Below are 27254 nucleotides of genomic sequence, written 5' to 3'. Positions count from 1 at the left end.
GTGCTTATACTAAAACATCAGTGTGTTATCAGCTACTAGAAAATTAGTTCTTTTCCAGCTAAAACCAGGACAGGTGATATGAGCTTGGCTGTCTTGTATGATGAAAGTGACTTTTAATTTCTATTTGGCAGTAGGCTGTAGGAACACGAGAATGTTCAACGTCCCTCTCAAGCAGATGTGAGGTTCAAATAGACTAGTACCGTACCTGAGCTGATAGCCATTAACATATTCCAGATAGGAACATGGAAGGCATCCTATATTAGCCATCTGCCCGCATGGAGAGTTTCTTCCTAAGTGTTCTGAGTGATAGGTTAGCTTCATATTTTGTAGTATGACTGTGTATACTTTTAAAATGCATTAATAATGATAAAGTAAGTGATTGTGAAATTTGCAATTATATTTTCTACTTTCCTCTGAAATTATACAGGACAGGTGATGAATGTGGAATTACTTTATATTTTTAATTTGTTGCTGTTATTAATGAATTTAATTTCTTATATGAGATGGTAATGGTAGTCCTTTTATATTTTCTTCATATATATCAGTAGTTTTGCTGTTGTTTTTTGTTTGTTTGTTTGTTTGTTTCCTTTTTCTGTTTTGGAAACAATTCAAGAAGTCTTCAAAGTCTGAGTCTTTAAATACATTGTCTAACTGAACTGACATTTTGGTAATATGCCATTTTGTTGCTATCTACTCCCTTCCTTTCTAAATAGATATTGACCACTCTGGCCTTTTTTTTGGGTCTGTGTGTGTTTGTTTGTTCATTCGTTTTAAGTGAAGCCTTCGATTGTTACAGGTTGACTGCTTGGAAAAATAAGAGAGGCATTCCCATTTTCTTCTTTTTCATGGGACTAGAGGACAGGTTTCAATTGCACAAGATGCAGGTTAAAGTGGAGTCTGACACTGGCAGCTTGCCTACAAACCTTAGAAGTTACATTGCTTATTGGAGATCCAAACTGCATTGATACTATCATGTCTGCGCCTCTGCAAATGCAGAGAAGAGTTTGTTCTCTTGTTTTAGAAGCTACACGATAGCAATGTGGATGAAGCCTTATGGATAAGTCCTCTACTACCTTTTGTCTTGCTTTGAAACTAAGGTGTCTAGTGCCGTGGAAAACAGCTGTTCCCATTCTGTTGCTTCTTCCAATAGTTCCTGGTTTCTAGTCTTTAAACATCTAATGAGAGGGATTTTGCGTCCTTCTTGAAAGGTATATAAAATTTTCATTAGATTGATCTGACAGGCTTGCTCTGGATATTCGAGAAGATATTTTTACATTGCCAAAAAGTGTATGATTCTGTTTCCTATTCAGTCAGTGAAGAATGTATTATCTTTGCTATCCTCTTTTTCTGGCACAATGGACTTTATTACCATTCTGTAGAATTTCTACCTTTTTCATTATATGGTTCATTCATTGTTCTCTCTCCCCCGTCTCTCCCCCATCCCATTCTTTGTTACTTTTTTTTTTTTTAATAGGAGCAGTGCTTGTCTCTGCTAGTGTAAGGAAAAATTGTCATGCCTTTTCCAGAAAACAAATTATTTATTTGCTTCAGTTTTCACCATACTATCTTTAGCTTTTCTGCCCTATTAGTACTTACATTCAGTCTGGTGATCCTGAACACCTTTTTTCTGAATTCCTGCCTAGGCAAGTAACTACAGTGACATTGATACTGCCTTTTTAAGTGTCCTTGTAGCTTAATGTCTCATTTGACTGTCATAAATCAGTTTTCCAATGTGCTGACTTTCTGTTTAACTTGTGGTTTTAAACCATCTTCTGAACTCTTCTTAAACAATGATGTTGAATAACTCCTCCTCTGTGCCATAGAAATCTACTTAGTTCATGCAGTAGCTTTTGTAACTGGAGACATCAGACACTGACTTCCAAAGTTTTACGATGTGGCTGGTTTTCAGTTGATTTGAAATAAATCTATAAAACACGATCTAGAAAGTTAGTTTCCTAGCATAGATTCTCACCTGTCTTGTGTATGGCAAAACCAAGTTGTGTTTTCATACTTCTGTAATGATTAGTCACTAGATTAATTAAGAAATGTCAAATACAATAAAATAAGTTTGATTTGTGTTACCAACTGCACTGGGTAACATCAGCAGGGATATCTTCAACGAAACAAGTTGCTCGGAGGCCCTTCCAGGCTAGCCATAAATGCTTCCAGGGATGGGCTATCTACCACCTCTCTGGGCAAGCTGTTTCACCACCTTCATTGTAAAAAAAAATTATTACTTATATCTAGCCTGAAAGTGTAGCCCAAGATGTGCTTGGTCTTCTGGGTTGCAAGCACGCATTGTTGGCTCATGTGCAGTCTTTCATCCACCAGTACCCCCAAGCCCTTCTCCACAAGGCTGCTATCAATCCTTTAATTCCCCAGTCTGTATTGATAGCAGGGGTTGCCTTGACTCAGGTGCAGGACTTTGCACTTTTCTTTGTTGAACCTCATGAGGTTTCCATGGACCCACATCTTGAGCTTGTCCAGGTTCCTCTGAGTGGCACGCATTGTTGGCTCACGTGCAGTCTTTCATCCACCAGTACCCCCAAACCCTTCTCCACAAGGCTGCTATCAATCCTTTAATTCCCCAGCCTGTACTGATAACAGGGGTTGCCTTGACCCAGATGCAGGACTTTGCACTTTCCTTTGTTGAACCTCGTGAGGTTTCCATGGACCCACACCCTGAGCTTGTCCAGGTTCCTCTGAGTGGCATCCTGTCCCTCAGGTGTGTCAACTGCACCAATCAGCTTGTTGTCATCCACAAACTTATTTGCACTCAATCCTCCTGTCTATGTCATTGATAAAGATATGAAGTAGTACTGAATCCAGTACAGACCCCTGGGGGACACTACATGTCACAGGTGTCCATCTGGCCATTGATCTGCTGAGCTCTACTCTTTGGCTTCCTACTTTCTGGCTTCAACCATCATGCCAATTCCTTATACACTGAACAGTCCACCGATCAAATCCGTGTCTCTCCAGTTTCAAGAGAAGTATGTCATGGAGGACCATGTGAAATTGCTGGTATAGTTCAAATTACTGTGAGAGTTTGCCTTTTGATAGCTCTTTTGGTTTAGTACTACTTTATTAAACATAGAAAAAGAATATGACAAATTAAATTAATGATCATACAACCTTGAACAGACTGCCCAGGGAGGTTGCGGAGTCTCCTTCTCTGGAGACATTCAAAACCCTCCTGGATGCCTTCCTGTGTAACCTTATTTAGGTGTTCCTGCTCCAGTGGGAGGATTGGACTAGATGATCTCTCGAGGTCCCTTCCAATCCCTAGCATTCTGTGATTCTGTGAACCTTCTTAGGATATCTCTATGTGAAATTTAATGAACACATGTCACCATTCAAATTCTGAAATGTATTGCAAACTACGGTAGATGAAAATTAGTATTTTTGAGTCAGGGACTTCAATGGAAATCAGTGTAATTTGGTGACTTCTGCGTTGTGGGAACCACATGTAATAGGTTCTAAACAAATTTAACCTGCTCTGTTAATTAAATTGAATGCTGTTGACTTATGTAACAGTAGAATTTTCTTTTCCGTATATCTTGAAAAATAATATGTAACTGTATATAAAAGGTAACAGTTTATTAAGGCATGCACTATTTCCTGGTGTTTTCTCTAAAAACAATGAGGTTGCTGCAAAAAAACTGTTTCATGTTTCATTTATAATTTCTGATTTTTCTTCCTCTTTAATGGTGGTTATGCCATCCCTTGCTCTCGAGGAAAAATTTCTAGTTCGCATTTCTAGTTCACATACAACAAACTGCATCTCTGCCAATGAGACTATTTCAGTTTGCAATGTGCTCTTTAATTACCTTGAGTTTAAACCAAGTGGGATTTCAGAAGCTGTATTTTTCCAGCTCCGTTATTGAGGCACAGCTTAAAAATTATGCTTCAACCATACTAGCACAAGGCAAACACTAAAAACTGTGGTTAAATGTACTATGCCAAATCAGACTTAGTTATGATTAAAATGCTTTTAATTCTCAAATTCGTTTGAGGATTTTCTTTCTCCTTTTTTTTTTTTTGGTTAATTTTTCCTCATTACTAGACCAAATGTGATAACTTAGATCACTAGACTAGCAGTGTTTCACCTTAAATCCAAGTCCCTTTGTTGATGAAGGAACTTAATAACACCATGTTTACATTGCTTTATTTCACATACTTTAAAAGTTAGTGATATCATTGTCTGTGCATGCACGCGCCTATGCATTATATGAGGTGCATTATATGACAGCATAAATCAGTATAAAGATATCTTTAGGGTTAATTCTTGTTAATCACTTATTCCCGAATGACTTTTACCTAATCACTGCAGCTGTGTTAATTTATGATATGTCTTTTCTGCAGACACCAAAGATGCTAACGAGAAAGATTAAACTTTGGGACATTAATGCCCATATAACCTGTCGTCTGTGCAATGGATACCTGATTGATGCTACTACTGTAACAGAATGCTTACATACTTGTAAGTAGAAGTACAATTGAGATAAATTGTTGTGTGGTTTTGTTTGTTTGTTTTAATTTGATGTGCAACATGTTTTAATGTTTTTTACTTGAAATTTAAAACCTGTACATCAGCTCAAGTAGTGCGTGCTTTACTAGACACTGCTTTTTTTAACAGATGATCTGCTTTTTCAACAAAGCAAATGAAGAGAACATTAAAACTGTACTGCATATATTTGAAACCATATACAATTAGTGGTAGTGTATGCTTTCAAGAATGCAGTCCATCTTCTTGCTGAAGAGGGTTTTACAAAATGTACATTTTCTACCTGTGTCTTCAGAATCCCTGACATTTACTGACGTGTCGTTGTCACCCAGGAGCTTCCATTTGTCCAGTTTTGCCTGTCCAGAGAATATAATTTCTTTTGTTTACATGTGCCTGCATTAATCTATTAAATAGTATTTGTCATGCAGCTTCAAACATCTCATGTTTTAAAGTGCTTCTGTTATAAAGCTAGTATGTTGTTTCAATAGCTTAATGACCCATAGTCCTAAACTTTAATTGGTGACAGTGGTTTCATCTCCACAAAATGAAAGTTTCAGCAGACTAATTCTTCACCTAAAATTTCTTGCAAAGGGGAAATACAATGCTCATGATTTGTCAGAGATTGTTTTCCATTGTATTTCATTTACAAGTTCTGCTCATCAGCTTTAATGAGTTTTTTGTTGCCCAAAATTCTTTACTGCTGCTATTAACAAGATTTTGTACGAACCAAGTATTATTACATAATAAGTTAACATGTCTGACGTGGACTTAGACAGTCATTTTTTGTTGTTCTTAAAAAACAACCAACCAACTCAAAAGCCCACAACAAAACAAAAAAAAAAAGCAACCAAACAAACCCACAAAACCTACTGAACTCACATCACATCATCTACACCATTTCTTACATTTGCTTATGGCAGAAATGTTTAGATTAATCCCCAGTGATACAGTGCTTGCTTCAAAAGCCGCAGAATGCTCCTTGCTAGCCACTTTTTTTTTTTTTCCTTGTGGTTTGCCCTGTCCTTGTTTTGGCAGTTTGTATTTTCAGAATACTCCTTGAGTTTGTATCCTGTAGAATTACAGTTTTCTGAGAAGAGGGACAGAGACCTCTCTTTATTAAGATCTTTATACACATTGGCATCTTTTGTGTTGTGTATGTTAATACTAATAATCTATGTTCCTGGTAAAGCATCATTGTAAAAACTATCCTGAAAGTTCCCTGTCAGTTGAGATAGTGAATCCTGTGCTGAATTACACCACCTTGAAATTTTATTTCTGTTTCAACTCACATTTTTCTTATCTTAAATTTTTCTCCAATTTCGTGTCCTTCAGACATTCAGAGACTCTTCAGTTTAGTAGTAAAGGTAGTTCTTTGATCCTTTAATGTGAGTCATATGGAGGATCAGGGCCAGTACTTTGAAGGGACAGGGCCTACTTCTTTTGTAAAAGAGAATTCAGGGGAAAACAAGCTTCTTGTTCCCTTTACTACTTGTTTCTCTACTATATCTTTAGTTTCTTGATGGCAGGTGGTCTTATAAGCCAATAGGTAAAAACTTCATTAGTAGTAACTCTTTGTTAAATCTTTCCTAGTTTACACCTGTTTGTTGATTAGAATTCCAGCGTAGAAGATGTATCCAGGTCTTGTTAAACTTTTACATTTCGAATTTGAGTTTCATTAGTGTTTACATATGAGAGCTGCCGTTGTACATTATGAAACGGAAAGCTTCATATGTTATGAAAGCTATTGTTTTGTGGATTCATAAGGGTAATGGAAGACCAACTGTATTTCTTGAACTAGACAGAGAAATTTAAAAAGTTAAGAGGAATAAAACTGTTTGGGGAAATAAAGGTAAGGATTAACCTTGCCTTTTTCTAATGACAGTTCCCTGATACGTTTAAATGTACTGTAAAAGTAACCAGAAAATATACAGCTCAGTTCAGGCCTACAAACAGTACCAAAATATCTGGGTAAATGGAAATTGGAGACTTTGAAAATTCCAGGTACAGGAAAAAGTCTAGAAATACTATTGTTTCAGACCTTAGAATGGTTCCCATATTGGCTGTACCATACTCCTGTGACTTCCAGTTTGACGAGAGTTTGTGAATCCCAGCTTGACCCTGTGAAAAAAAGTGACAATCTAGAACATGGCAGCACCATCCATAAACTGTCTATTTGCATTTGTTTTGATGCTATGCTTAGACTAGTAAACCTGCCGGAACCTGAGCCAACTTGTGACGAGTTCAGTTTAGGAGGAGTTCATGTATAGCTAGTCCAAACTGGAAGATGGAGCCTGTTTTAGCAGGTATCATAAATAGTTTGGGTTGAAAGGGACCTTCAAATGTCACCTAGACCAACTGCACTGCAAGGGAGCAGGGACATCTTCAACTAATCAAGTTGCTCAGAGTCCCATCCAGGCTGGCCGTAAATGCTTTCAGGAATGGGGTATCTACCACCTCTCTGGCCAACCTGTTCCAGTGTTTCACCACCCTCATTGTAAAAAAAAAAAAATAAAATTACTTATATCTAACCTGAATCTTCCCTCTTTTAGTTTAAAACCATTACCCCATGTTGTGTCCCTGTAGGCTGTACTAAAAAGTCTGTGTCCCCATCTTATAAGCCCATTTTTATGTAACGAAAGGATGCAATAAGGTCTATCTGGAACCTTCTCTTTGCCAGGCTGAACAACCCCAACTCTCCCAGCCTGCCCTCGTAGGACAGACATTCCATCCCTCTGATCTTTTTTAATGGCCCTCCTCTGAACCCTCTCCAACAGGTCTTTCCCATACTGAGGGCTCCAGAGGTAGACAGAGTACTGCAGGTGAGGCCTCACCAGAGCAGAGCAGAGGGGCAGAATCACCTCCCTTGACCTGCTGGCCACACTTATTTTGATGCAGCCCAAGATATGTTTTGCCTTCTGGGTTGCAAGCACACATTGTTGGCTCTTTTGTCCACCAGTGCCCCCGAGTCCTACTCTGTAGGACTGCTCTAAATCCCTTCATCTCCCAGCTCATGTTGATACTGCGCTTTGCCGCGACCCAGGTGTAGGACTTTGCACTATTTTTTGTTGAACCTCATGAGATTTCCATGGGCCCACACCTTGAGCTTGTCCAGGTCCCTTCGGGCAATGCCACTTCTTTCAAGCGTATCCACTACACTACTCATCTTGGTGTCACCTGCAGACTTGCTTAGGGTGCACTCAATCCTACTATGTCACTGATTGTGATATCAAATATTACTGGTCCTAATACAGACACTCGAGGGACACCACTCATTCCTAGTGTCCACTTGGACACTGAGCCATTGACTGTAACTGTTTGGATGCAGCCATCCAGCCAATTCCTCATCCATCTTACAATCCATCCATCAAACTCTTCTCTCTCCAATTTATTGGAATATGCTTCTGTGAACATGTTTAGAGAGATCTATTAGACTACATGGTAAAGATAAATGCATACCCACAAAGGAGCACAAAGATGCAATGGCAGGGAAGATGGGATAACTGATCATTTCTGTGGCCCTCCTCTGGACCATCTCCAACAGGTCCTTATCTCTCCTCTACTGAGAGCTCCAAATGTGAACACAGTACTGCAGGTGAAGCCTCACCAGAGCAGAGCAGAGGGGCAGAATCGCCTCTCTTGACTTTCTTGCTCCTTTTGATGCAGCCCAAGATGTACTTGGTGTTCTGGGGTGCAAGAACACATTGTTGGCTCATGTCCAATCTTTCATCCGCCAGTACCCCCAAGCCCTTCTCCACAAGGCTGCTCTAAATCCCTTCATCCCCCAGCCTGTGTTGATACTGGAGGCTGCTTTGACCCAGGTGCAGGACTTTGCATTTTTCTTTGTTGAACCTCATGAGGTTTGCATGGGCCCACATCTTGAGCTTGTCCAGGTCGCTCCGTATGGCGAGCACATGTGTCGCATCCTGGACATCCTGTGGCATCAACTGCACCAATCACCTTGTTGTCACCTACAAATTTGCTGAGGATGCACTCAGTCCCCCTGTCTATGTCATTGATGAAGATATGAAATAGTACTGATTCCAGTACAGACCCCTGGGGGACACTACTTGTCTCAGGTGTCCATCTGGCCATTGATCTGCTGAGCTCTGCTCTCTGGATTCCTAGTCTCTCATCCAGTCAATTCCTTATACACTGAACAGTCCACGCAACAAATCCCTATCTCTCCAGTTTTGAGAGGAGGATGTTGTGGGGCACTATGTCAAAGGCCTTACAGAAGACCAGATAGATGACTTCTGTAGCTCTTCCCTTGTCGCTGATGTAGTCATTCCATCATAGAAGGCCATTTGGTTGCTCAGGCAGGACTTGCCCTTGGTGAAGCCGTGCTGGCTGTGACAAATCACCTCCCTGTCCTCCATGTGGCTTACCATAGCTTCTAGAAGTACCTGTTACGTGATCTTCCAGGCACAGAGGTGAGGCTGGCAGGCTGATTGTTCAGGGAACCTCCCTTTCTACCCTTTTTAAAAATGGTCGGAATGTTTCACTTTTTCTGCTTCCCACGGACTTCTCCTGACTGCCATGACTTTTCAAATATCATAGACAGTGGCTTTACAAGTACCTCAGACAATTCGCTTAGGACTTGTGTCTCGTCAGCTCCCACAGACGTATGTATGTTCAGGTTCCTCAGGTGGCCACAAACCTGATCTTCTTTGCTCTCCTAATCTCTGCCTTGAGGTCCAGCCACTTGAGAGATGTGGGAAGAGGGCTTGACAGTGAAGACTGGGGCAAAGAAGTTGCTGAGTATCTCAACCTTCTCCTCATCCATTGTTACCAGTTTGCCAGTCTTGCTCATTGAGGGGCTATGTTCTCTTTGACATGCCTTTTCTGGCTGACATACCTAAAGAAGCTATTCTTGTTATTCTTTGTGTCCCTTGCTGTGTTCAGCTTCACCTGCACCTTGGCCTTCCTGACTCCATCCCTTTGCAACTAGACAGGGTCCCTGCAGTTACTCTTCCCAGGATACCTGTCCCTGCTTCCACTGTCAAGTTCTGCTTTAATTGACTTGGTAAGACAAGGCTTTGGCTTAACTTTTGTAAATGGATCTACTGCTCTGGCGTTCCGCTGGAGCAGACTGCTGTGCAACATCTGTGCTTAGTGTGCAAAGCTATGAGGTTTGGTCCAACCATAACCTCTACAAGCAAGAATACTGTCATCTTAAGTGTGTAAATAGCATGGAGAATGAAAACTTATTATGCTTATTTGCTGCTGCTTATTTTTGGGTGTATTAATGTGTGTTTGTGTTTGTTTAATTGTACTATCATCTTGTCTCAGAGGTAGATGGCACTGTAGTTACAGAATTTTTCATTTTATGTGATAAGAATGATCGTGTTAATATCAGGACTACATGAACTTCTGCTTTTTAAGAAAAAGCTATTTTCCTCCCTTCTCTCTTTTTTTTTTTTTTTTTTTCCTGCATTTTTGAGTTGTAACTTCAAGTGAGTAAGGATATCATGGAGTAGTGTATATTATGAGTACTTCTTTCTGGGAGTGGGGGGAATTGTAAATAGTATACTTTGAATGAAATATGGGTGATTGTGTGTATGCCTGTGGAAACAGCTCCAAAAGCATGTAGCTTTATAATGAATGACTGCTTTAGCAAATTTTACTAGGACATTTTACAAATACTGAAGGTCTGCGTTCATGTAAATTTTTTACTGGTGGAAGTTTACCTGTAGTGTACTCTCTGAAAGTTAGAGTTAAAATAGCACCTGGATATCCACTTTTTGAAAGTTTTCTGTTCTTTTAAAAAGTATCCAATTTTGGAATATTCTTTTTTTTTTTTGTGTTGGGTTCACTGCCACCATGTACTTTAATTCTGTATATGGCCATGGTTAAAGCAAATAGGCTTAGTATCTTAATGGCACACAGTTCCTATAATATCATCTGTGCAAGCAACATGGAGCTGATCTGCTAGAAATTGCTGTTCTAGTAAATTCTGGAGTGAGACTGTGTGTTGTGTACTATATTATGAAGACTTGGCTAGGTACAGATGCCTTATTGCTAGTGCATCACTTCCCTGTATCAAGAACATTAATGAAATATGCTAGAAACGGTATTCTGCATGATCAGATATCATGTTTACGTGAGGTGGAGATGAACTTTGTGTAAGTTTCAGTAAGGCACCTTTCTGTGACTGTATAAAAACTTTTTTTTCTTTCATTATGCTTCTTTTGTTTCTTTTTAATTATCAATGTCCGTGTTATCAGTCTGTAGAAGCTGCCTAGTGAAATATTTGGAGGAAAACAACACCTGTCCAACCTGTAGAATTGTTATACATCAGAGCCACCCACTACAGTATATTGGGTAAGTATGACAGTAAAAGTGCAACTAGCTTCACCTTCGACTGTTTCAGCCTCTTTTAATACAGCATGGCTTTTTCCTAAATTTTCTTACTTGCTTATCAGCATGTTAAACATTTACAAGGAAGGTTGAAGGTGATTGAGGAGATACGGGATCAAACTTTGCTATGAATTTGCAACTCCTTGACATCTGTTAGCTTCTTGCACACTTAAAAGCAAGCAAAGCATGCACTTTACTGTTTAATTTGTGTGAATTTAGTCATTCCTCATTTTGTATGCTTGGGTCGTAAAAGTAAAATAAATGAAACATTTGTAGAAATTGTACTTTTGCAAAATCCTCAAAATAATTAGTCATAGCTTAATGGTGCTTTTCAGTGTCTGACAGAGTAATGAGAGAAATAATTGTCAGCTTTACTGTTCAGTTAATCTTTCAAAGGCCTGTTTGGTTCATAGGGACAGGAAACAATATGGCAGCAAAAATATTAGACCAGTGCCTTTGATCTCTAGAATGGAATAATCTTGTCCTTTGTTCTATTTTGATCTCTACACAGAATGTTCTCACTTTCTGACCTAACATGCATGTGGTATTGTTCATTGGTTTCTTTTTTTTTAACTACGGGTTTTTTGGTGGTTTGTTTTTTTTCAAATGAGACATCATTCTTTTTTTTTTTTTTTTTTTTTTCCAGTGCTTTCCTTTCATTTTACTGAACTGTAGTAACTTTTACAGATAAATCCATTGTGACAGTGTGTTTGCACTAGCAAAGTGCAAGTGCAAAAGTGTTTCGCCTACCTTTATGAAGAGTTTGATTTCATTTGTGGCAGTTTTCAAATGCATTTCTCAGTTCTAGAACAAATTCTGTAGCAATGCTTATAAAAAATGAGTCTGATTTCATTTACAGAAAACTGCAGATGTTCCATACACACTTATATTGCTCAAGCTGATCCTGATTCAGGAGCCTGAAACCGATTGTGCCATCTCTGCATTTGAAGAATGATAATGTACACTGATAAAGCGTTGTATATACAATTATAATACCCTATATGAGTGTATGCTTTGAAGGGACAAGTAGATGCCAATAGGCAAGCATGAATAAACAACACTTAAGACAGTATGTTTGTTTTCTGCAAAAGGAATACACCAGTGCCTTAGTTCAGAAGCTTATTTTCTGTGCTAAAAGGGGCCAGGAAACAGCATCAAATTGAGAATTGAGCTAGAAAGAAATTTGCTATTTGTTGTTGGTTACTGAATACACTTCAAAGGAAGTATTTTGCCTGAGCTAACTGCCCTTTCGAGACTGAAACAGCCTTTGCCCAGTCTACTTTCGGATATACATATACTTTTAATGAAGAATTGACAATCAAGAATTTTACTATGTGTCTTAGAATGTATATGTGCAGTGCTATTCATCTCCCTCTACCTGGGAAATAGGTAAACCAATTGTGTCTCCTATTTCACATTTCTGAATGCTGTTAAATTCTTACCTCTGATCTAATAGTGGTGGCTGATTTACTGCTCATGTTGAAATATTTTTGGAGATGTTTCTGCAGTCCATATGTGACACTTGAAAATCCCAGCCTGTGCAAATGGCATTGCTACTGGTTCAAAAGACATGAATTTAGAATTAATGATATTTTGATTCTTCTTCTAGTACCACTTTAAAGATTGTGGTGGTTGATGGTAAATCTCTTGATTTGTTACCATTTCTGTGCTTGTTCACTCATCTCCACTGTTGTGAAGTGCTCATGTCAGGTGATAAGGAGCCTGAGATTACTTTTTTAAGCCTCTTCTCATGTTTAAGTCAGATTCAGGATTTGGTATTGCAAACTGTGTTGGGGTAATGACCTTGTTGCAGCCAAGACAGACATTTGAAATGTTTCTAATTTTATTTATCAATTGGATTTTTTTCCTTTTTTTATTTTTTTTTTTTCTTTCAGACAGTGACTTATTTTAGACTAAAACAGAATTTTGTCTAGATGAGCTGGAAATTAAAGTTTAGAATCTTAACTGGTTCTGCTGCTGCAGTTCCAGTGGGATCAAAGGCTTCTGAGCTACACAATGTTGTTCACAGTTGAAACGTTGGCTTTTAAGAGTAAAGTAAACTTTTTGTTCTTGTGGTCTTTTTCTGCGAGCTGTTTACTTGCATTTTTGGAAGACCTAGTAAAGATAACTAAGTAATCTGCAAATGTGAGAGATGAGTCTGTAGGGGTAATAAATGGACTACACTTGATTCTTTTGTAATAAAAATGAGTTTACCCCAAAGCTGTCAAAGAATTTTGAGATTATTTATGACATAACTTCCCTTGATGCAGGATACTATGTTCCATGGGGCATCATCCTCCAGATGCTTGAGACTATTCTTTCCCAAACTTTGATTAGGTTTCTGTCTTAGACTGTGCTTTTTCATAATTGATTTCATTTTACTGTCCTGTCTTGTTTGATATAAATAATAAATTGAGAATTGAAATTATTCTTAAGTGAATTTAGACATTTTACATTAGTTTAGTACCGGAACTTTTTTAAGATATATGTTTTGAATCAAGATGGTTGACTTGAACTTTTTATTTATATATATATATGTATTTTATTTTTTTTTCCCCTTACTAGTCATGACAGAACAATGCAAGATATTGTTTACAAACTTGTGCCAGGCCTTCAAGAAGGTATGTTGTGGTATGAGCTTTTTTAGAGGTCATTTTGCACATATTTCTTTTGCAACTTAAAAAGAAAAATGTAGTTTCAGGCCATGAAAATGCAGTAGTGGGGAGAACTGAAGAAAAATACAATGGAAAATTATATTCCTTCATTTGTGTCATTTTTAGTTTAATTTCATACCTGTAGTAGCTGAAAGTGTGAGTGAGGGTTGTAGGAGGAAAGATGGGGTATTTCTTCAAAAATTAGTATTATGTGAAGTGGAATAGAAGTTCGGCTTTTGAATGCTGGCACAATGTAACTCTCATTTGTTCTGGTTAAACTGTGTACTTAAACCAGCTTTCTAAAATTCTCAGAAGTAGAATGTAATACAGAACAGCTTTTCGTTTCAGTGAAGTTTCTGCTACTGTGTGAGTCCTTTCTTAGCATGTGACTTTGAATTTGTATTTTAATAATAATCTTTGAGATTGGATCTGTTCAACTAAAGCAGTACCTTACAGTAGCTGCTCAGTAATGTTCCGTCTTAATGTATGTTACAACTTTCATTTAAATAGAGTATTTTAATCCATTTAAGCTGAAAACCCGGAACATTCTCAAGCATTACCAAGATTAAATACATTATTTTAAAATTATTTCTAGCAGATTGAAAACCAGAACTATAAAAATTCAAAACCAGCTATTTGACTGAAATATGGTGGGCGGGGGGGGGGCGGGGGGGGGCGAGATTCAAAATAATGTATAGTATTTTAAATACTGTCTCATTCTAATAGGAATGCTGTAATAGTAGGTATACAGATGATTTTGTAGTATTCTAACTCTGAAAACGAGGCATGACTTGATGCAATAGCAAAGACATAAAGGTAGCAAATACTGACAAAATGACTAGTTGCTGGTAAGCCTGCTTCACTTAAGAGGGAAGGGATTTGGAATAACTTCATAAATATTGCATTAGAATTTTATTACAGTTATTAATATTTACAATTTTAAACAGCGGAAATGAAAAAGCAAAGAGAGTTTTATCACAAACTGGGCATGGAAGTTCCAGGGGACATCAAAGGGGAGACATGTTCTACAAAACAGCACCTAGATTCCCACAGAAATGGTAAATGGTCCTTTATTTATTCTGTCTTGGGTGGGTGAGGGCCAGTCAATAGATGAACAGGCCTGAGGGTGGTATATGCCTAGTTGGTTTATTACAGCCACTATTGTTTTGTAACACTGCACAGTACAGTAGGTGTAGGGCTGTTGCTTCATCTCTTATTTGTCCATAGACTCTTCTTAGCTGGTCATAGCATATTACTCTGGGCAAAGGAGATCTTTGCAGTAGTACCTGCATGGGGACTCTGAAATTCTGGGCTGCTACTAGTTGCACTGAAGGTTGTGCTCTATGTGTTATGCCTCTCTTTCATGTGTGCGGCTGTTGGCAGCTGGGGTTGCCTAAGAAGAAGAGTGCAACTTGGGAGTAGCAAAGTTAATTCTATATTGTAGTCCTGAACTGTGCTGTTTTAATCACATTAGCATTACAAGCTGCTGCTGAGTGTTATCCCATATATCTGGTTTCTTATCTAAAGGTGAAACTAAAGCAGATGAAAATGCAAACAAAGAAACTTCTGAGGAAAAACAGGAAGAAGATAATGACTACCATCGAAGTGATGAACAGGTGAGCTCATTGGGCATGTTTTAGTTTTATCTTGGCTTTAGTGTGTTGATAAGCTAACCGAGAAGTAAATGTTTTAAGCTATGTTTTCTGTCTTCTGATACAAACAAGGTGCAGTGTTGCTCAATATTTTTGTGCAAGCATGAGTTTCATGTTTGGTTGTTGGCACGAATGGAGCATATGTTAAAGACATCTGCATTAAGATTTAGTAGTTCTGACTTGTTTGTTTATGAGTTTCCAAAATATTTATTTGCATTCAAAACAAATTTATTTGGCTCCCCCTTCTGAAGGAGTATATCCCAGTGTTATTGTGATATATTGAGCTGAATGTGTATCAATAATTATGAATAAAACCTTTTGCACTTTTATTAACTTACTGTTTATTTTGTTTTAAGCCTCTAATACTAAGACAAGACCATAAAAATAGTATGAAAGCCAGGAAGTTCACCACTAAGTTTTAGGCACTAATCATGTTTGAAAGTGAAATCTTCTTCTTTTGGGACAAATAAGCAATTTCTTTTATGTTTTCCTCCTATGTGTGTCCAGAGTAAATTAAATTTGGATTAGTTTTCTTTTCAATTATAATGTAAGGATACTTTAAAAGTGATTGTACCTAGTACTAGATCCTCTTAGCGCATAAAGTAAATAATTACAAAAGGCGTAGACTAAGTAATTAATAGCTGCATGAGAAAAGTAAGAATTGAAGCACAGAAATTAGAGAGGCATTTTGGGTGGTAATCTTTAGAATTCTAAAATTTGTTACGTCATTTGTATCCATTCTTTTTAAACTGTAAATTTTATTTTAAATAGGTGTTAAAATTCAGTTTTTAAACTGGATTTAGTAGTTGCATTAGAAGCAAGAAGTTACATTAGAAGCAATCATTAAAAGTTGGCAATGATATTCTTACAGTTTATCTTACTCTAGTTTTTACTTAGGGTCCCCTTGAGCTGTTGGCAGCCTATGAATTTGAACTAGGGCATGGTTGTTCCAACATCAGAAATTATTTTGTGAACTTTCTTGTCTAGATCTGTTTTGGCTGCAGTAGTGCTTATCATTAAACTGACAAGATGTTAGACCAAGTTTTAATAGGATTACGGGCATTTCAGTTTAAGAAATACTAGTACTCTACCTTTCCACTCTTTTTAATTAATAAAAACTGCATGTGGATACATAATGAGGACTGCAGAAAATTGTTCTAACCAACCCTGACTGTTTGCTTTTCATGAAGGTAAGCATCTGCTTGGAGTGCAATAGCAGCAAATTGCGGGGATTGAAGCGAAAATGGATTCGCTGCTCAGCACAAGCGACAGTCTTGCATCTAAAGAAGTTCATTGCCAAAAAACTTAACCTTTCTTCTTTTAATGAGGTAATATTGTAATTTTTTAAAATTATTTTGAAGATATGAAAGCCTTACAAAAAAGTGTTCGATTGTTCCTTTCCAAAGGAATGTCTTTTAGTCTGATATTATTCTCAGAAAAGAGAAGCATTAAGTGTGTTGTGAATTATATGTTACATAGTCATTTTGTTTTCTTTACTTGGGTCTATCCAGGACTTGCTACTTAGTTTGCACTGCATCTTTTCATGTCCATATATAAACAGTTGAGCTAAAAGACTTTGTTACATGCTTCCACATATGTTGAAATAGACTCTGGTAAGGTGCTTTGTTTGACAACTTGTAGTCAAGTAGGCCACACCCTTTCACATATTTCACACGTAGTGCAGGGAACACCTTAACACTACTGAAGCCCAGCTTAAGAGAAAGCATATTTTTTCTTTTTTTTGCTCTCAGTGAAGCTTAACCTGAAGTTGCTACCTACCACAAGCAGAGTGTTATCAGATACCTACACTTCCCTTCCTTTGTAGGGAATACTTGGAATCATGGGAAGAATTTGTAATGAAAGGTACAGAAAGAAAGGCGGTTGTTTGCACTTCTTAGCTCAGATTTGAAGTTATCCGTGGCAAACATATGAATACAGTGTATGTTTACCACTTTACTGGGTCTTGGTCACAGCCTCTAGACATCTCAGTTGACTTTCAGCTTGACATCTCCCAACCCCATATTATGTCACTCGTTCACTGACTTTCTTTTTTATTCAAATGAAATAATCTGCTTTCCAGTCCCACGTGTCAACACACCTTTCTGCTCAAACTTTACAACAACCAATATATATCTGTGTCACTCTTCCTTCCTAGCTTCTGTACACTTCAACACTGTTTTCTGGTTGGAGTATGTCCCTAAACTCTGCTAGTCTTTGTGAAACAAAACTGTATCTCCAGTCTTGTCCTCAGCCCACTGGGAAGCGTTTGACTCCTTCTACCATGACTGTTCAAAAGAGGGGTTTTTGACTGCGTTTGTGTGTTTAAGCCCTTCATTCCACCGTGCCAGTCTGTGACTTAACAACCTGCTTGGCTCTTACTAAAGGAACAAACTTTCAGGAGTACTGTTTATTCCTTTGCTATCCCTTCCAATCTTCTTAAAGAGTACATAAATTGTGTTGTAATCAGTGTACCAGTACCAAGTAAGTGATGCATGGCAAAAGGATTTAAGCTTGTGAGCACTTAGCTGATTGCTATAGATTACAGCAGGTTTGAGTTATTGCCGGTTAGATGAACCGTGTAAGTAGTCTGCATGTACATTCAGACCTTTCTGGGCTGTGTGATAAGTCATCTTTAATATAAGCCACCATGGTAGAACTTACTGTTTCATGCATGTACCCTGTTTTAGTTCATGTTCAGCTGTTGCAGATCAGCTGTTAGTAGTCATATGATCCTCATGTATTTATGGTTAAACCTCAGTGTTTCTAATATCCAGATCTTTAAATACTGAGACAGAAAAATAAAACTAGATGTTGAATATCTGGAAAAAAAAAAAATTCATAAATACAGTATTTAAGGGAGGTTGCAGACAGGGTTTTTTTGAAAAAAAGTATCCTTGTACCAGCCACTTGGCTGACATTAGGTAAAAAAAAATCATAGTATATTAAATAACAACCGTCTTTGAGATTTGTGAATTCTGTCCCCTTCATTATTTTATTGGACATTTTTAAAAGCCTGTAAAGCATTCAGGAAAGGGCATTAGTACTGCTTGGGAAGCTAAATCAAACATTTAAGTCCAGTTCATGCCATATTTCCTAGGTAGGCACAGGCATGGTCTTTCAGCACTTCATGTTGAGAAAATAGATTTGCTTTTCTTTCCTGGTACTTTTTTTGTGTGCAGAGCAACTACAACATGAATGGTTCCAGTGTCTGCAGAGGAAAACAATCTTGTAAAACATTTGTAATATTATCTGAAATACGTTTCATATACTGTGTCCCAATGATTTAACTGTTACCTTTGTTTTGTCAGCTGGACATATTATGCAATGAAGAGATTCTTGGCAAGGACCACACGCTCAAGTTTGTAGTCGTTACTAGATGGAGATTTAAGGTATGACACAGTGGTTCAAAGTAAACCATGAAGTGGCCAAATAAAACGTTTATAAATAGGCATGATTTGGAACTATACTGCAGTAACTGCAAACTCAATAGAAAGACACTCTAATAAATATCTAATACAGCATCCCTGAATACCAAGTATTAATTTGTTTCCAAGAAAATGAGAAGTGAAAACTGCATTGATTGTCAAATTGTTTTCAAGTCTGGCAAAGGAAGTGGAAGCCAAAAGAAATTATCTCCATTACGAGGAAAGGCTGAGGGAGGTGGGTCTCTTTAGCCTGCAGAAGAGGAAACTGAGGGGTGATCTCAATAATGTTTATAAATATATAAAAGGTGAGTGTCACGAGGATGGAGCCAGGCTTTTCTCAGAGACAACCAATGATAAGACAAGGGGCAGTGGATACAAACTGGAACACAAGAGGTTCCAATTAAATATGAGAAGAAACTTCTTCACAGTGAGGGTGACAGAACACTGAACAGGCTGCCCAGGGAGGTTGTGGAGTCTCCTTCTCTGGCGACATTCAAAACTCCCCTGGACACATTCCTGTATAACCTCATCTAGGTGTTCCTGTTCTGGCAGGGGGGTTGGACTAGATGATCTTTCGAGGTCCCTTCCAATCCCTAACATTCTGTGATTATTTTTAGCTACCTCAAGTAAAACTACCTTTAATTGACATACGTAAGGAAATAGATTGTGATGCAGAAAAGGCAGACATATTCAACACAGTTCTCTTCTGTAACTCAAGAAGGCTGTTTTCTAAAGGAAAGGCAGTAATTGCAATGCTTGTCTGCCTTAATTAAGGAAACTTCTAGCAACATTTAGTAGGCATAAGCAAGACTGATTAAAAATATTTGAGTATGTCTTTTACTTGCTTATTGTGGTTTATTTAAACTTCCTGGAAACCGAATAGTAAACAGTAGGGCATTCATTCTGAGTATTAGTTATTACATTAATAATGGTAGCTCAAGTTAAGTGAGTGTAAGAATGAAATGCAAAACTGGACACTTCAGAGGCACGTCACACCTAGAGAGTCAGTGTATATGTATTTGGGGATATTTGAACTAGGAGTTAGTATTCATAATGGACAAGGAACACAGTCTAAGCTTACAATGCACACTGAGGTAGAACCACTTGCTGGCTTTTGATGCGTATCTAGAAGAGGTGCACGTGGGAGTAGAGCCGCATTTTTCAGTCTATGTGTAGAAAAATAATTGCCTTGCATAAGAGTCACAGGATAGAAGTCAAAGGTCAGTCTTTGAACTGCAGAGAGGTCACAAGTGGACTCTTACTGGAATCAGTTTCATGTAATGTTCCTGAATGACCTGGAAAGGGATTTGATTAGTGCAGTAACAGCACACTGACAACATTGTGGTTATTTAGGATAGTGAAGACTGATGACAAAGGATTAAAGCAAGCCTTTACAGTTCTGAGTGACAGATGTTTAATGAGCACCTTAAGTTCAATGTAGGTAAACATAAAAGGATACAAAGCAAATGTTAGGGATTTGGTGTGAAGGATGGATGGCTGAAAGTGAACCAAACAAGAGCATCAAATTGATGTGCATCTGTACAAGTCTACTGTTCACCTTTATCATGGAAATCTATGAAATATTAAGTCACACAGAAAATGGAACTGCTAACTGCCTTCTCAAGTGAAAGAGGTAGGGGATGTAAAACGAAACTGAGAGGTGGGAGGTCCAGAACAAACAAGAGGAGACACAGAACACCTTGGTGCAGGAAATTGTGGATATGAGAAGTTTACCTGTTTGTAATTTCTCTCTTACTAGGGATGGGTTTTCCAAGTTAAACAGATCTGGTAAAACTCATCAGCTCCCGAGACAAAATGGAGAGGATTTTTCATCTGTCGTTTGAACTCCGCAGATGAAATTACATAATTTCTTTGTCTTGGTGAAATTTTGACATGTCAGATAGCTACCCTGATAGTTACTTTAAGCTTTAGTTTATGAAATAAAAGTGTTGTTTACTGAAGAAGTTAGTTCTGGTTTTGTTTCTTATCTGGTATTTTTGTGTTGCAGAAAGCACCTCTACTGCTACATTACAGACCCAAAATGGACTTGCTGTAAGACAACTTTATTGTCCTTCTGGACAGAGTTTTTTGCAGAGACTATCATCTGGCACCTTCTTAGTGCATCACTAATCACATGACACAAACCAGCTGAATAATTTCGGAAGACCGTAGTGCTTTCATAGCGGACTGTCCTTCTGAAAATTTCTTCTAGGGATGTGTTACCTAGATTTTTGGACATAAAATATTTATACTTTTTTTGTATGGAAGAAAGAAGTCGCAACTCAACAAGCACTAAGTTTACAGATACTGAAAACACTTCACAGTTCCATGTAGCTCAGCCTGATTTCTCTCTTACAGTTACACAGAAATAAGTTAGAATGTTGTGAGATGATTTTAAAATGTTGCTTTTGACACCAAGTTGCATTTAGCTACTTTTCACAATCTGAATCTTTAAAAAATATATTTTTGCTAAGTGGTGTTGTCTTATATAGTATGCCTGATTGCATTGTTTTTTTTTCATATTATTCTATAGGGCATTGAACATACATAATGATATAGTGACCGGTAATAATTTATTATGCTGCATTGAAAATTTCTGAAAATCTGGGAAGCCAATGAGTTTGTAATTTTTGCCCTGTTATTACTCTTCTTCACTTTGTGTTTCAGTAAAGTTTTGATAGTCACCATGCACATTGATTTGGTAAGATTAACAGAAATAATTGCAGTCGATTTTAATGTGCCCTGATATTTTGCTCTGGCATAGATTGCACCAAATAATGACAAATACTCAAAGTTCTAGATGTGTGAAATTTTAAAAAAATAAACATTTCTTATGTAGAAATCTTGCAGAAATCATTTTTTAATCTAGAGAGAATTTTCTCTCACTAGCTATTGAAACACTGCACTTGGGCAACTTTGGGTGATACTGCACAATTTTTCATTTCAGTGATTAAAAATTCCTGAGATCATTATGAGCAGCTTTGTATTTCCTTTACCTGTTTTCTTATGAAACTGTAGCATTTTCTGTAGTGCAATTCCTAGCTGTCTTTTGGCGGGGTGAGGGGGAGGCGGGCAGTGGTCAGATGAGATTATTTTAGCACCTTCTGGACTTAAATGATAACTTTACTTGCATCACTCCTAATGGATGCAAGGTAATATGTATGCATGTATGTGTTTACATCTATACACGCACATAACTACATATGTTATAGAATACACCCTCAGTAGCACTTAGCAGGGTTCGCTGCACTTTTTGTAAGGGTTTTTGAAATTGACTTTTTAAAAACAATAGTTGAAAGTGATTTCTGCAAACTGTATACAATATACCATATATAGTATGATTGCGAGAGTATTTGTCTAGCACAGGTGTCAAGTCACTGAAAACAAGCTTTGCCATATTATTGGCAGCTGGAAATAGTTAACTTTCTGAAAATGCTAGTGGCTATTCCTATTATTAAACCCTGTTGTTTTTATATAAATTGTGTTTGGATAAGAAAACAAGTTTTCCTGTAACTGCCCTGCTTCCTCTAGCTGTGTTCCTTCCCCTCTTGTGCTATAAAGTATTACTTGATAACAGGAAGCTGATACTGCAAGAGGTTTATCCAAGCATTTTAAATCCTCTTCCTCTTCTTGGGCTTTCAAAGTACAGCATTCCTTAGCATGTGTCCCATAATTTCCTACTTTAAATTCTTCAGTCCTCCTTTCTCAGCTGTGCTGTTTCAGAAGGGATGATACAACTTGTGTTTACCTTTTGAAAACAGGGTTCTTCATTTTTAATTGCAGTCATAGATGTGAACGTGAAGGAAATAAAAAAGTATGCAAGCAGAGAATAAAAGGGAGCCTACTAAAATGTAGAAATGGAAAGAAGGGCCTCACAAAGACCAAAAAGTGCAGATGCTGCATTTCAATGTTTGGGTTAGGCACAGCTCCACAGCGAGGCCAGGTGGCTGGGTTTGTGGGAGGGGGAGTGTGTGTGCATGCATACAAGCAATGGAATCAAGCTTGGCTTTGGTTTTGTCTTACTGTTTGTGGACTCAGATATATGTATTTTAGCTTTTTTTTTTTTTTTCCTGTCTTTCAAATTACTTGAACTGGCAGAAGAGAATAAATGAGATTCTGCATCTACCATTTTTATTATCTTTTCATGAAGCAGTGAATGCAGGTGGTATGGATGTGTACACTGACATACTAGGCCCTTCTGGAGCTGTTAATGTACTTGTTACTGTCCTAGTATAAATAAGGGACTTGCTCTAGGCACTGAGGCACTGAGAGTATGAACAGGGCTGTTATTGTTAACCCTCTGTGCACCCTGAGTAAACAGACACTGGCTGTACCTGATGTAGGCATGAAACTGAAGCTGCCAGACAGCAATCTGATTAACCACCTTGGTCAGGAGATATATATATATATATATATATGTATATATTTATATATATATATCTATACACACACACATATATATATATATATACACAAACCCAAATATATATATATATATGTGTGTGTGTGAGATCTGTCTACCTCAGAAGGTGTGTACTGCAGAAACTTTTTGTATGACTAGATACTGATGCAGTACTGTTAAAGTGCATTAGGATTTTAGTACTTCCCTGTGTACTTGTGCAACCGAGACATTAGTTACGAACACACAAATTCAAAAGCCTTTCAAATCTGTCTCTTACTGTAACAATCTGCAGTACAGAAAATATAAGTTTATAACCATCTTTAGAATCACTTGAATTTGTTATGGTGCTATCCGTATATATCCATACCTATATGGATACATAAATCCAAGACAGTATTAATACCTACAATTTTTTTTTTCTAATATTTGTGTGTAACTGCTTTTGCAATGTTTAGTCTGATAAAACCTTACCAGTAAAACAAACAAACAAACAGGCACACAAAAGACAACACAACAAAAGGAGTCAAATCCAAACAAATACAAAACCACCAGTTATTTTTCTGAATCACGTCGCAAGATCTTAGCTACAGAAACTGTTTCCCTCAGGAGGGATGTGACTGTGTCTGGACCATATTTTTGTTTCCTTTAGCCTTACTAAAAGACTATAATGCAGTTGAATTAAGGTCAGAGTGAGGTCCTTTGGGTCAGATCCTTGTTTCACTTCTGTGAAGCTTAAGAGACAGTTAATTTATATCAAGATTATATTGTGTAAAATAATCCTGATACTGTTCTAAGTTGGACAAAAAGTTGGACTCAGCATAGATATGTTAGTCTTTGTGAGATCGTGTTAGTTCATTTCGGCTTTCGTGAAGATGCCATTACTGTGAAGTAGGTTTTCACAATTGCTTACGCTGGTGAATAATTGCAGTAAAGATGTATCTTGTTGCATTATCCTCAGCAGCAATGAGACTGAATCACCCAGGCTGCGAGCCTCATTAATATAGTTTCATTAAAAATAGAGAATTCAGATAGATATATAATATTGAATTTAAATAAGATTTGGGGGTTTAAATTTTATCTTTATAAAATTATTTATTCTATTTGTAGCCTTCTGTCTTATTTTACCATCCAAGTATTTTTGGTTTCAGTGGTCCAGCTTTATTTACGGGCGTATAAAATGAAATTGTAAGATGTTTTTACAAGCTTCTTCCTTTTACATTGAGCTTGAGTAGCTTTTATTTGTATGTTTTTGTTTTATATGGATAAAGAGCATTACTTATGCTTTTGTGCAATAGATTTGAAACATGCATTAATTAAGCATATGTTTAAATTGTAAATGTGGCATCTACTTACCATTAAACTTAAAAGGAATGTAGATGGCTTTTCTCACTTCTTTGAATGGGGTTTTATTTGGAGCTATTATTTGGGGGTGTTGTTTTTTGATTTACTCCTTTTTAATCTTAAGAGTGAAGTGTGGGATTTTAGTTTGTGTAAGTACAAGAACTATCTGCCAACGATACTTCAAAATACATGATCTTGCAAGAAACCTTAATGTGAATTGTGGAAGCAATTGTCAAGGCTTGCAGCCTATCTGAAAATGTTTTGTGCCATTGTTATGTCTCGTATATTTATGTACCATCAAACCTGGGAATATTTGTATTGGTTGTGCAACAGTATACACAACACTGTCACCTCTGGGGATATGGGACCACAGGAAGTATCAGACTACAACTATGATGGTGCTGGTTTATTTTCCAATAGGCTATGAGCCTTTGAAAGCTTATCTGGCTCTTATTGTCTTTATAACAACATAGTTAGTCCTAGGAGATTCATCAAGGTGGTTTTTTTTTTTCTACTGCATGATAAATATAACCATACAACTAGTGTATTTTATAGCATTGAACTAAATATAATAGGAAAAAGCCAACCTGTTTGCACATCAGCAAGATGAATCTTAATAAGTACTTAAAATGCATTTTGTGCAGAAAAATCTAGTTTCTGTATTTCCTCAGGTAATCACTTCAGTTTGGATCTTTCACTGGAAATGTTCCTGCAACCTTCCATTAGTCTGTCTAATGTTGTTAACAGGGCAAAAAATTGTCCTATACAATAGAATCTCTACGTAAGATATAATTAACTGAACTAGGATCTTGAGATCTGTTATTGCAGTAAAAAGATACAGAGATAACAGCATTAAGGAACACGGAACAATGCTTCAATCTCTGCTTTAATCAAAACTTGCAATCAGTACACTTTCTAGGAACTTGTGTCTTGTGGCAAATGAGCAGTAGTGTCTTACTGTGGAGTTATGATTTATTTATATAAAAGTTAAAACGCTGGTCCTGATATTTGATCTATGTTTGATCATCTTTACGGCTTCTTGGAAATCTTCCAAAGCCTCAATGACCTGCCCAGATCCTAGTGGTAGGGTAGGAGCTAAATGTCCAATTCTGTGAACAACTACATTGATAACTTTACTGATAACCTGGATGGTTTATACAAACCAGTAGGATCATTCATGTGAATGGTTAGGTGTGGCTGAAGGAGGGACCCTGACTCTCAAATACTGATGTTCCAGTTTTGTTTTGTTGTTTTGTTTTGGGTTTTGTTTTTTTGTTGTTGTTGTTGTTGTTTGTTTGTTTGTTTTTAAATTTCTATTTGAAACTCAAAGCATTGGCTTAATAGAATCTTGAATTCAAGTGATTTATCTCAACAAAAGGAGGCTTTGTTCTTCTGCAACAAGATTATTTTATGATTAAGGGACAATAAGCCAATGCAACCACTAAGCCTTTATCCTTTTATGTGGCATAATAAAGATCCTGGAACTGTCACAGTGTAAGACCATATTTTTGGATTAGGTTCATTTGAAAGTTTACAATTTTTTATGCTTTGTGTTGCTGTGTAATTTTTGTACTATTGGTGGCTAGTTTTGTCTGAATAAGCCTTTTGGGATTATTGCTTAATGTTTTGATTTTATGATAGTGAAGCTTGTATCCAGTGTTTTGCCAATTAATATTATATGCTTGTTAATAAAAGCAGAATAACTGAAATACTGCCACGCTGGAAGTTATTGTCCCATTTTTCTCCAAGAACATAAGGAACTAGCCATCAAAATATCACAGTGCTGAAGAAACACAGTGTGACTGAAACAGTGATGGTGTGGTATTTGCATTGTCATAATCAGCCTTTTACTCAAAACACAAGCATGGCTCAAAGTATTACTCCACTGCACAGAATGGCAGTATGTCTGTGACAAAGTATGTTTCAAGGAACCGCAGTTAATAAATGAAATCATTTCAGCTACCAAGAGGAGAAACACAGTTGCCCTGATGTCTTTATATATCTGTGGACGGAAAATTACTTAACCTGGCTTGTATGTGTTACTTTTAATCTTACCCTTACCTGGTGATGTTGATGTGCAAGGGCCAACTTCAGCATTCTGGAATACAGATGTTCACTTAGACACATGGCAAATTGAAAAACATATTCACACATATTCTGCTTTTATTTTATTTTATTATTTTCTTTTACTTTGGTGAGCTGCTAGTGGGGAAAAATGGTCTCTTAGGGGATGCTTTGATTAATGAACTGAATACATTTTGCCTTTGAAAAAATTGGTCTGTTGTGGTATCTGGCAAACATTGGTGCTTGTCTTCTTTGTAACTTGACAAGGTTTTGTTTTGTTTTTTTTTTCCTTCAAAATCCTCGAGATTTATGTTAATAGCAGGTCAAAGGTATGGGGGAGTTTTTAGGGTAAAAATAATTGAAATGCGTAGTCGATATAATAAAGTTGCAAAGCAGATGCTACAGTAGTTCGAGTTCCTTGCAGTTACTCCATGCTGTAATGCAAATTTATAGCTTGTGAACTGCTCTATGCATATTTAGAAGGCAGGAAGGGATTGTATTCCTGCTATTGGATTGTTAGAAACTGCCAAAAACAATGGGCTGGTTTGAAGTTAGGGGTTTATTCATACACATGTTTCTTACTTGCACTGATAGTATCAATGTATAATTGTCCTGAGGACATTAGGCATTTGCCACTTACTAGATTCATTTTGTATCAAAATTTGCCTCACTAGAGGTAAATGTTCAGAAAAGGAGACGGGAATAGAAGAAGTCACTTTATTCAAATAAAAGGAGAGTCCATTAGGGGCATCAAGGAGTCCCCAAGGCAGGTCCCCACAGGGTCTCTCAACGCACAGAAGGATTAAAAACACATTTCCTCGTCTCCTGGCTGCAAGATTCCTCCTCTCCCCA

General features: G+C 37.3%; 1 protein-coding gene across 4 annotated transcripts in view; it reads left to right on the top strand.

Moving 5' to 3' along the window:
* LOC136114905 (polycomb group RING finger protein 3) overlaps positions 1 to 27254 on the top strand; it is a 111514-nt gene that overhangs the window by 31298 nt on the left and 52962 nt on the right. The window contains exons 2-9 of one of the 4 annotated variants that reach the window (XM_065860618.2): positions 4366 to 4483; positions 10732 to 10828; positions 13430 to 13485; positions 14466 to 14576; positions 15046 to 15134; positions 16361 to 16498; positions 18479 to 18559; positions 20604 to 26047. In XM_065860618.2, coding sequence (XP_065716690.2) covers positions 4366 to 4483; positions 10732 to 10828; positions 13430 to 13485; positions 14466 to 14576; positions 15046 to 15134; positions 16361 to 16498; positions 18479 to 18559; positions 20604 to 20651 — 738 coding nt within the window. In that variant the 3' untranslated portion in view covers positions 20652 to 26047. Of the gene's footprint in view, positions 1 to 4365; positions 4484 to 10731; positions 10829 to 13429; positions 13486 to 14465; positions 14577 to 15045; positions 15135 to 16360; positions 16499 to 18478; positions 18560 to 20603; positions 26048 to 27254 lie in introns of those variants that run through there. The other 3 variants (XM_071801910.1, XM_071801912.1, XM_071801911.1) reach the window with 3 other exon arrangements.

This window comes from Patagioenas fasciata, chromosome Z (genome assembly GCF_037038585.1).
Source record: "Patagioenas fasciata isolate bPatFas1 chromosome Z, bPatFas1.hap1, whole genome shotgun sequence".
Lineage (NCBI taxonomy): Eukaryota > Metazoa > Chordata > Aves > Columbiformes > Columbidae > Patagioenas > Patagioenas fasciata.
The sequence above is the reverse complement of the archived record's forward strand: the minus strand, read 5'-3'. Positions and strand labels throughout refer to the sequence as shown.